General features: G+C 33.4%; 2 protein-coding genes and 5 non-coding genes across 7 annotated transcripts in view; 5 read left to right on the forward strand and 2 right to left on the reverse strand.

Moving 5' to 3' along the window:
• Positions 1 to 3382, reverse strand: part of LOC144844517 (transient receptor potential cation channel subfamily M member 3-like) — a 37537-nt gene extending 34155 nt beyond the window's left edge. The window contains exons 1-3 of the mRNA XM_078701457.1: positions 3218 to 3382; positions 1969 to 2048; positions 1413 to 1566 (exon numbers count right to left, since the gene is read on the reverse strand). Coding sequence (XP_078557583.1) covers positions 1413 to 1566; positions 1969 to 2048; positions 3218 to 3220 — 237 coding nt within the window. The 5' untranslated portion in view covers positions 3221 to 3382. The remainder of the gene's footprint in view (positions 1 to 1412; positions 1567 to 1968; positions 2049 to 3217) is intronic.
• Positions 3383 to 4983: 1601 nt separating this feature from the next.
• Positions 4984 to 7107, reverse strand: LOC144844546 (neuromedin-U receptor 2-like). Its single transcript, XM_078701501.1, has one exon. It carries the CDS (start codon positions 6764 to 6766, stop codon positions 5615 to 5617), a length of 1152 nt encoding a protein of 383 aa, XP_078557627.1. The 5' UTR covers positions 6767 to 7107; the 3' UTR covers positions 4984 to 5614.
• Positions 7108 to 10196: 3089 nt separating this feature from the next.
• On the forward strand, positions 10197 to 10270 carry Trnan-guu (transfer RNA asparagine (anticodon GUU)). Its single transcript has one exon. It is a non-coding gene; the product is annotated as a tRNA-Asn (tRNA).
• A 79-nt stretch (positions 10271 to 10349) lies between these two features.
• Positions 10350 to 10423, forward strand: Trnan-guu (transfer RNA asparagine (anticodon GUU)). Its single transcript has one exon. It is a non-coding gene; the product is annotated as a tRNA-Asn (tRNA).
• Positions 10424 to 10502: 79 nt separating this feature from the next.
• On the forward strand, positions 10503 to 10576 carry Trnan-guu (transfer RNA asparagine (anticodon GUU)). Its single transcript has one exon. It is a non-coding gene; the product is annotated as a tRNA-Asn (tRNA).
• A 78-nt stretch (positions 10577 to 10654) lies between these two features.
• Trnan-guu (transfer RNA asparagine (anticodon GUU)) lies at positions 10655 to 10728 on the forward strand. The gene has a single exon. It is a non-coding gene; the product is annotated as a tRNA-Asn (tRNA).
• Positions 10729 to 10807: 79 nt separating this feature from the next.
• Trnan-guu (transfer RNA asparagine (anticodon GUU)) lies at positions 10808 to 10881 on the forward strand. The gene has a single exon. It is a non-coding gene; the product is annotated as a tRNA-Asn (tRNA).
• Positions 10882 to 10885: the final 4 nt, after the last annotated feature.

Below are 10885 nucleotides of genomic sequence, written 5' to 3' on the forward strand. Positions count from 1 at the left end.
AGAGCTCAGGGTATACACTTTGTCATTTTCTTGATATATTTCACTGTTTTTGTATAAATTACCCAACAGTCAGAGATTAGGTAATGTCGCATCTTAATTGTCTGGAAGTGCGTTTCTCTGTTTAGATGTACAGTATAAAAATGTTGTGTCATCATTCAAACAAATGGTAAGGATTTAATAATTATGAATTAAAAATAGTATTAATACTGTACAAACTAAAGAGAATTAATATTTCTTCTTTGTTAATTTATATTCTCAATTATAACAAAAAGAATTGCAATGATAAAGGGTACTGATAATGAGTATTTTACAGTACTTCTGTATCACAATCTGTGATAAATTAATGATGCCCTTCAATACTAAATAATAGTTATAAAATAATCATAAGAGATTCAGTTCCTTTTAGCATAGAGGTATTATATCTTTATGCTTTTAGAAATGCATGGTGGTACTGGTAGATTAGAAGGAAGTATAAAGATAAAAGAATTGGAAATAAAAATTGAGAGTACTGTACAGTAAGTAAAGTTAAGGGTATAAATATTTTACAGTAGGTTGATAGGTAGAGCTCTTTAAATTAAACAGAGTAGTACCAGGCCTTTAATAAGATATGCTGGGTGGAAAAACATTCATTAGCTACCCATCAATGTTGAACCAATTCAGTGAGGGTAAAAACAGCAATTTTAACTAGAAACATCATGTTTAATAGAACATGAACCCAGTTAGGGTATACACGTTTTACAGTCAGGCTGAAGTAAGATAAGGCTCTTAGTCTTTATATTTACCAGGCCTTAGCAGAAGATATGCAAAACATTAGCTATCCACCAATATTGAATGAATTGATTCCAAAAGGGCATAAACCGGAATAAAAAAAAGCAATTTGTATCCTGCAAAATGGTAAATAAGGAAGTAAATGAACTATTTGAACAACTGCACCTTAACTCACATTCATTGTATGTGCAGTACATTGTTATTCTATTTATTTAAACTGAAAAGTTGCAAATTACAGAATAGAATATTATTAAGGTTTTGAGTACTTGAACAAAGTGTCCCTTTTAATAGGAGTTTAAACATTTATTTCCTCTCATTGGTGGTTTCAGAGGATAGTGTTCCCTCTATACAGTGGGGGTGTCCATTGAATAAGGGTGTCTTTGAATAAGGGTGTCCTGTGAATAAGGGTGTCCTGTAAGGATGTCATGTGAATAAGGGTGTCCTGTGAATAAGGATGTCCTGTGGATATGGGTGTCCTGTGAATAAGGGTGTCCTGTGAATAAGGACCTTGTCCTGTGAATAGGGATGTCATAAAGGAGGGGTTCTATGTTCATAACATGTTCACAATCTTAAAAGCCATATTGTCAATTAAGTTAGAATCTAAGATTTATAATAATTATAAAATCTAAGATTTATGGTCAAACCTGTGCTTTGTTGCCATGGCCACCTCCCTGAAACTCAATTCGTCCATATGCATCTGTTGGAAGCTGGATCGTGTTGGCTTTGGGTGACCACGGTTCCTTGGTTTTATGTTGTTTACTCATTCTGTGTAGAGCTTGCGATCGTCCACAACCACATCTAAGGGAAGAACCATATTTGGAAATGATTATTTATTTATTTTAATATTATGACTTTAAACAAAGTAATTATTGTGAACAAAACAGAAATTCATCCTGCCCATGACAGAGGAAATGGAATAAAATAGTGGAAAGATGATAGGCGTAACTGATGATGATGATGATAATGTTGATGATGATAATGTTAATGTTGATGATATTGACAATGATGATGATGATTGATGAACTGTAAACAATCAAACTAAATAATTATTAATTTAATACGGTGGCGATTAGAATAAATGTTGATTTTAAACATTGCTACTGTATATAATTTATATAACTTTTATTTGATGTTTCAAGACTTTAGCAATTTGACTTGATTATTAATTAAATTCATAATCTTAAATATTTATATTAATACCTGTAAGAATCTCTTCCACTCGGAGAAAACAGTTTGCATTCCTTCTTGAAAAAAGAAGTCTCGATCCAAGGACTTTGAGCCTAAAATGTAAAAAGTAAGCAAAATGAATAGGATAATCACATACAGTATCATCCACTGGCACTACAAGATATAATGAATGCATTATATTCATTGGTAGTTATACCATCATATGGAAGATGATAGCATGTTGGCCTGTACCTGTTAAGTCACATTCTATCATTTCACACTATGTATTGCACCAAATTCATGATTGCAATGTTGAGCTACAGGTCCTCAAGAAATACTCTATTCAGATAAAGTCCTTGGGTTATCCCTTGACATCTAATCTAATATACTGTAATCTATACGAAGGATCTAATTGGGAAATAGAATAGGATTAGTAATTGGTATAGTGATATCAATTACTAATACAGTAGGTCATGTGATAACTGTACACTAAGATCACAGTGCACTCTTTTTAGGAAATAATATTGTTTTTCAGAGAGAATACAATGATACCAGAAAGTGGAAGTACAGTAATGTATCCATGTGTTTGCAAATAAATTGATATCTAGGGTTTAATTTAAAAATGTATGGCAGCCCGTAACTGAAAAGCAAGACAAAATGAGTATATCACATTAAAAAAATTTTATAAACTAAAAATTGTGAAATATATAAAAACAAATCCCACAATTAAAGAGTTCCACAACAAATTCAAAAGGGTTGCATATTAATAATAAAAGTCAATGGGGATATTATAATAGCCTAAAATATAAAGTACGTCTCGGTCTAGAGTAGTAGTAGTAGTACTAGTTGTAGGCCTAGGGAGATTCGCACCTAGGTATCCTATGAAGCCTATTTATTATACCTAGAGTAGGTCTAGAGGCTATTTAGGCCTTCTTCACAACATTTCAGCCTTCCCATCCATGCCATCAATACATGGGCCATGAAAATCGTATGTGAACTAAAAACTAAAACCAAATTTTATATTCTGTAAAGGCATTGATTGATAATGTTATTTTGATGACGGTAGGTAGTATATCAGAGTACAGTTAATTACAGTGAGTATTGATCTTTGCCACCTGTTGCTAGGCTCCAGTTATCTCACGTTTGGTACCATACCGGTGTCCCATGCCGGTCGAAAAGAAACTTTTCTGCACCTCAAGCATGCGAACCTGCCTATCATTTGAGTTGACGGTCGGCCTAGCATTTATGGTTCTAAACTGACTTATTCATCTAATCTACTTACCATGATGCATTGAATGAATGCTATCTATAAGTCTGTAAATAACGAACTTGAGCATTTATTTCTTCACTGTCCTGTACAATAATTAACCATTATTGTGTTGTAATGATTCCATTTTCGATCGAAAACTGAAATCCGAGAAAGAAATCAGTAAAAATGAAAATCTCATAGTGCGCCCTCTCTAACTAACTTCTTACTTCTGTTTTTTTATAAACTACCATACTTAGTCATTTTATTTTTCACACCATTGTTGGCTACTTAATAATGATCAAGCAAATAATTAATTATTTTACATTGATTGATGTTGGATATTTAGTTAGAAAATTATTTCCTCTTGTTGCCTTAGGCCTATTCATCCATTTATCCATCCGTCCCGTCCCATCCATCCATCTCCATCCATTACTTTTTGATCAATCATTTTCCAATAGTAAAGGCCCTATCAGGTATCAGGTTCCCAGACAGGATATCGAACATAAATTTATACAGAAGGACAGGAACAAAACCGATTTCATTAGAAATAGTCGACGCAAGATGGAGACTATTGGGTCACATACTTAGACACCCATGTACACCAGCCAACACAGCAATAAGCTATTATTTCAGCAACACTTCCAATATAAAATTTCGAGGAAGACCGAGAACCACCCTACCAATAACTCTAAGCAACGACCTACTCACCCTTTATAAGCATAACACAGACATTAAGTATCCCGGACAATTGAAAACCAAGAAAGACATGAAACAACTTAAAGCCAATGAAAGATCAGACTGGAAGAAACTGGTAAAAGAGATTTACGGAGCAGCCTAAGCGGAAATGTCGGCAGACTTTTCAGCGGAAAGGCAGTAATAATAATAATATAATATAAAGGCCCTATAATATGTAGGCATATAGCGCCTATATGAACCTTTCCTGTGTTTGTGTTTGCATGTTGTGATCGTCTAGCCTTGCCCAATGTGATGTATCATTAACTATATGCCTGATATAACACAATTATGGTGTAGGCCTGATACAAAATTATTATTAATACTATTCATGGAGTGTGTTCTTTGCTTATATTATTAGTAATAGCAGAATATCAATCTAATCTTCCTATTACACAACATACAAAATAAATGAAACAAACAGAGCCTGATGACACAATTATCCATATGTTTATCTTCGTTTTATTTATAGATAGCTTGTTGATATTGGAACTAATAAGCAAATTGATTTATTTGACCATACTAAGAAGTCAATATACTGGTATTCCGCGAGCATTTCAATAGGCCTACGTTGATTGTACAACTCAGCTGGTGCCACACCTCGGCCAAAGAACAACAACCTATGCAGATAGATCTCATTAAATTAGGATCGTTAATAATATAAAGCCTTGTCTACACTATCAAACTTTATGTGACAAAAATAAAGTGATGCGGCCCATATATGAACATTATGATGTCATACCACTACCATATTTGAGCCTATCACTACCATATTTGGACACATCACACTTTTGTTGTCAAACTAGATTGATAGTGTAGACAGAGCTTACGATGTGTTATTATCTCTCAATCTTGAAAATGTTTCCTTGTCCACCCTCTAATTCCTCCATGTTTATATTCATGATTTACTGACATAGCGATCTGTGAAATAAGAAAAAAGGTCGCCGCCCTAACCGAGATTCGAACACAAATTTTCTGCTTGATATGCAGACATCCTACCAGTAGACCATACTGAGACTTTCATGACATGGTTCAAAATAATATAGATAACAACAAAACTCACAGCGTAATGCTATACTGTAGTTTATTAATATTGATGATAATATCATATCATCTTCATAAATCATATTCAAATATATAAATGATAAATATTTTTTTTGTACGTTTATTTTTCATATACATATATTTATATTGTGATTAATCTCACTATCTGCCGACCCATTTCGTAATATGAGATGTACAATCCGAAAAAACGGAAACAATCTACAAGAACCTTGTGAAATAGATTTTTCCATATTATTACGGAAACAATCTACAAGAACCTTGTGAAATAGATTTTTCCATATTATTGTTTACTGTACATGTTGTTTGGTCCCATATACTTTGTTTATATGGATAGCAATAAATATTACACTACACAAATAGAGAATGCACAGTAATAATGGCCTATTTACGTTTCTATAGACCTATTTACGTTTCTATAGACCAATGATTTTTAAAACCGTATTTTGTAATAACGATATTTTTTGCCAACAGAAATTAGTCCTCTACAAAAAAAAACATCTTAAATATACGATTGCCATACCGTTTGCCATGTTCTAACGGATTTCTTACAGAATTATCAGGACTCCTTAATAAAAGGACTCTGATTCGCATTATTTTGGGTATGGGAAAAGGGATCTCAAGTTTTGTTTTTCTCTAAATAGATCTTAACTCACTGATTCTATTTTCATGATTTACAGCCTTTTTGAAGCATAGTGCTTCAACATAGGCTGTTCTATAAACAACGCTAAACGTGGTATACAATAATGAATTAACAGCAGAGTTAAGGTACAGAAAAGTTCGAGATAGATTCGTAAATATTGTGTTGTTTTCAAGCAATATCTTACTAGCTGTTTCAGAGCTCCACATACCAACGATTCCCCCTAGAAAACACGTTAACATATAAGGGGCTAGACAAACAAAATACACCGCGCTGTTTATCAATAGCATGTGTGTTATACGCTGTTTTCTTTGTCGACGCTTTGTGGCGATGTCCGTGTGCTCCTTACATACACTCTGTGTGTGTAGTTTAAGTACTCTGATTAACTTAAAGTAGAAATAAGAATTTAAAAAGAACGCAACAATAAACGGGATTCCCTGGCTAATGTTATAATAAACATGAAATCCAGCTTTAATATTCTGTTCCAAAATAGTTGTGGGATAATCCGTGTAATTTCCTGCGGGAGGCCATTCTATGCAGATATGACAATAACGAATGTTAGGGGGTAAAAATAAAATGGAGAAAAATAATCCCGTACCCCAGATGAAACATAGCAGTTTAACAAGGTGACTCTGTTTAATACATCTAGTTTGTATATTTAGGCCTACTTTACGTGCAAGGCTTTCTCTTTGTAATGTTGGATGGCAAACCACATTGTATCTCTCGTAGGCCACTGTTGTTATTGCGATCAACGAGGCTTGGAACGTCAACTCGATAAAGCTCTGTAGAATCGTATATGATTTTGCACTAAATGGGAAAACATCGTTAGCAAATGTTGACGAACCAAAACGAAGCGTTTTTTCACCAACAGCCAAAATTAGAAACAGTATATCAGAGATTGCCAAACTCGCAAGAAGAGCGTTCAAAGTTGTTTGCATTCTGTGTACTCTATACAAAACAAATAAAAATATTCCATTGTTTAAAACTCCAAATACGAGAATGATGGGAAATATCTTTGTGATGAAGAGTTCATCAACGTCAGCATATGAATTAGTTGAAATGTAATCGTCTGCTTCTGAAACGTTCAAAGTTATATTAGAATCACACTCCATAACATTCGGCAAACTGCTGTTAACTCTGTCATTCATCTTACCATTGTTGCTCTAAATAGTCCACACATAGCTTGAATGGGAAAATGAAGGAGAATTCCATACGAACAGACGAACAGCTGGGTCTAAAAATAAGTGTCCAACAAGGGAGAATCGTTTCAATTTTAACTTGTTGTGTTTCTCACCCCTGCTCTTATCCGTTTCTGATAGCCTGTATGACGACAACATGCAATAAAGTCACGTGTTATTTACTTTCCCATAACCTTTAGTTCTATTGGTGTTTAAGAACATGTTTACTGTACTAATACTTCGATACGGATATAGCTGGTAGTGAATTATAATTATACGTTGTCTACATCTATTAGAGTTTTACCGTTGAATGACAAGTATTTATCATTTGAAAATCGTAATTTAATTTGGTCATTACATGCCACGGCTGGTACGGTTGTGACACAATACAACCATCTGAATGAAATATTATTCTAAGTAATTTGTTTGTTGAGGGTTTTTTCTGGTTAAGTCTGATGATGGTTTTATTGTAGGGCATTATCAGCACACGGCACTTATAACATGAAACATAATAGTAATAATAAATATTATAAAATAATAAAATGCTTTTCCATCTTATAATAAATGCTTAATTCTAATTATAGATATTAACTGTGTGTTTAGGTCAACATTACTTTTTATTGTCGGTCTAATAATGCATAACAAAAGAAAAATAATAAACGTTATATATTTTATTTTGTTGTTTTTTGTTATTGCAATTCCATCTCCAATAAAGAAACACCTTCCAACACAGTGCGAAATAGATATATACAAAAGCGTCAAACAAGATGATAAATTATAAATTCGAAAATGTTATAATTTGTCAATTAATCTACCTTTTTCTTTCATACATAACCCATCTTCTAAAAATTCCTTTCTCCCTTTGTTGGTCTTTACGTCTTTTCTATATCTTAATAAATTTGTACCAACCTAAATTTGCCTACCAATAATGTTATTGGATCTATTCTGTTTTCTTAATTACTCATGCGCATCCAACATACCAACACTTTAAAGTTAAAAACAATGAACTGAGATGGGCAACAAACAAGAATGGTAAAATAACCTGGAAGAAGAAGGCGAGGACGACAAAAAAGATAAGATGAGGAGATGACATCAAGAGATATCTGAGAACTTCGAACTCACCAATAGTTTCAGAGAAGAAGAACTGGAAGATGCTCTAGGATGGTAACATAAAAGGATGATGCGTATTATTTGTTCACTTCTTTTATTTATCTAAATATTTTCTAATTCGTTTCCTTCTTTCTCCTTAATTCATATCTCATTTTCCACCATTTGTCAGTTTGATGACTTTTGACTTTTCTCAGAAATACAGAATCTTAAAAACCGTCTTTAAATGATGTATAATTATATTACTTATATTTATTTTTAACAATTCAGAAAGTTACAATGTTTACAACAATGCAACAATAAAAAATATAGTCCTGTTGGGTTTCGGGTCAACGCTAGACACAAATATTAGATAGAGAAAAAACAATATTTTTTTGTCAAATTTGTTTGTATTAGGAGCTTTAAGTGTCCACTTTGAACGAACTGGTAATTAATAATTAACTCATATATGTAAACAATAGTTAATTTGTACACACCTGGCTCAAATGGCTAACATTGCCAGTAGCTAAGTCAGCTTCAGTTCAAATTTTTTACTAACAAAGTACTTTATTCTCTTACCACAGTAACTTTGATTGTAGAATAGTTTGCATGATGGGAAATACATGTATAACGCTCACGGCAACATCACGCACTTTGATTCAATTGAGAACTGCAAACAAATCTCGGAGCCGAACTGAGAACATGATTATTTAATAAACTACGCTGTACTTTGTTTTGTTTGTCCATTTTGGTGACTGTGAGACAAACCGGTAAAACTTTTATAGTATTCCAAAGATCGCAGTCATTGCCCTATATTCTGTGACAATATTGACATTGTAGAATAGATCAGGTACGGTATACCTCACTCAATGATTCATTTATCGATCAATTAGATGTGTATGGAACGCCATAGAATATTGTACGTGTAAAAAGGTTTTATCTTCGTCGCGGTACTGATAGAACTAATACGTCTATAAACCGTATCGTTATCATATCATAGATTAATCAAATTCTACTGTATCATTTGCTAATTGACTAATTAAATGAATTAAATAAAGTTTATCAAGAATTAGCACCTACAGAAAGCGCCCACATGCCTTCCATATTAGCACTTAACTCAAGTACTACTTTACCAAAATCAACAGAAGATAAACTGAACTGATACAAATGGAAAGAAAAATAAACTAACGTAAATATTTAAAAGACAGTGGGCAGTATCAACAACATTCTACATATATAAAATAGTAAATGGAACTTCACACAAAAATGTAACAAAATAAAAATATTTGGAAACATACAGCCTCTGATCGATACGTGGATCAATCGATCAGTAATGATCAATTATCAAGTACTCCATGATTATAGCCTACCATACGGATTTGGGGTTGAAACATACACATTGGGATCGAAGTATACATTTTATGAAGAAGGCATTGTATCTGCATATGAGATCAATCACGTTTTATAGTTACCGGTAAACATTCAAGATTAATAACATTCAGTCCAGATTCAAGTTATTGGTTAAATTTCTATAATTGGGAGTTAGTTACTATACCGTACACAAACATACTGAAACCAATTGGGCTTACATAATATATAGGTTATAGTTATTTGTAATATTCGGTACAACAGTGTTCAATATTATATGAGCGGTAATATGTTTATGTAGGTAAGCTGTCTTGTAATATAAAATGAGTAGGGCAATGTTCATGCATTAATCTTGATGTCTGCCTTAACATGTCGGGAGAAAGGGATAATGACATTTTCAACAGTGCAGACTTTTAATCTGTGTTAACGTTTATTTTAAAATCATTTATCTCTTCACTTCTCTGAATTTTCTTTATTTACAACGTTATTGTTTACGACTTCCTACGTGACGTGAACGTCTAGTTACAGCTGTAAATTATGTCTGTGTTTAATTACATGAGATGGTGATCATTGTAATGAACAACTTCAATCTTGAAACTCCATCATTGCTTTCAATTTTGTGCCGGTTGTCATAACACAAATCCTACGTATGTAAGTGTCGTTGAATGCGGTCAAGTGTATAAGTGTACACACTTTATACGGCTGCACACGTTAATGTCTAGTTTATATTAAAATTACATTATACTTACTTAGTACTTAGTTTTTGTTATTTTGTGATGATTCTTAGGTAGAATATTCGACTACTTTAAGATAGAATCCGTCTTCATTTTTTCAATCACATCTGGAAGAAAGTGGTACTTGGATCATTCCCGCTTCATTGGTTGTCGCCACTCTCATTATACCAATCATTGGATATATATATATTTACGTTTCCATGAATAGACGTGTCTCTGTGGCGCAATCGGTTAGCCCGTTCGGCTGTTAACCGAAAGGTTGGTGGTTCAAGCCCACCCAGGGACGATATTGTTTTACTCAATTTCTATTTTATTTTTTATATAAATTTCACAAATTCCAAACAATAAAACATTCTAACCAATATGTCTCTGTGGCGCAATCGGTTAGCGCGTTCGGCTGTTAACCGAAAGGTTGGTGGTTCAAGCCCACCCAGGGACGATATTGTTTTACTCAATTTCTATTTTATTTTTTATATAAATTTCACAAATTCCAAACAATAAAACATTCTATCCAATATGTCTCTGTGGCGCAATCGGTTAGCGCGTTCGGCTGTTAACCGAAAGGTTGGTGGTTCAAGCCCACCCAGGGACGATATTGTTTTACTCAATTTCTATTTTATTTTTTATATAAATTCACAAATTCCAAACAATAAAACATTCTATCCAATATGTCTCTGTGGCGCAATCGGTTAGCGCGTTCGGCTGTTAATCGAAAGGTTGGTGGTCCAAGCCCACCTAGGGACGATATTGTTTTACTCAATTTCTATTTTATTTTTTATATAAATTTCACAAATTTCAAACAATAAAACATTCTAACCAATATGTCTCTGTGGCGCAATCGGTTAGCGCGTTCGGCTGTTAACCGAAAGGTTGGTGGTTCAAGCCCACCCAGGGACGTTTT

The sequence above is a fragment of the Antedon bifida genome, chromosome 6 (assembly GCF_963402885.1).
Source record: "Antedon bifida chromosome 6, ecAntBifi1.1, whole genome shotgun sequence".
NCBI classification, from domain to species: Eukaryota; Metazoa; Echinodermata; class Crinoidea; order Comatulida; family Antedonidae; genus Antedon; species Antedon bifida.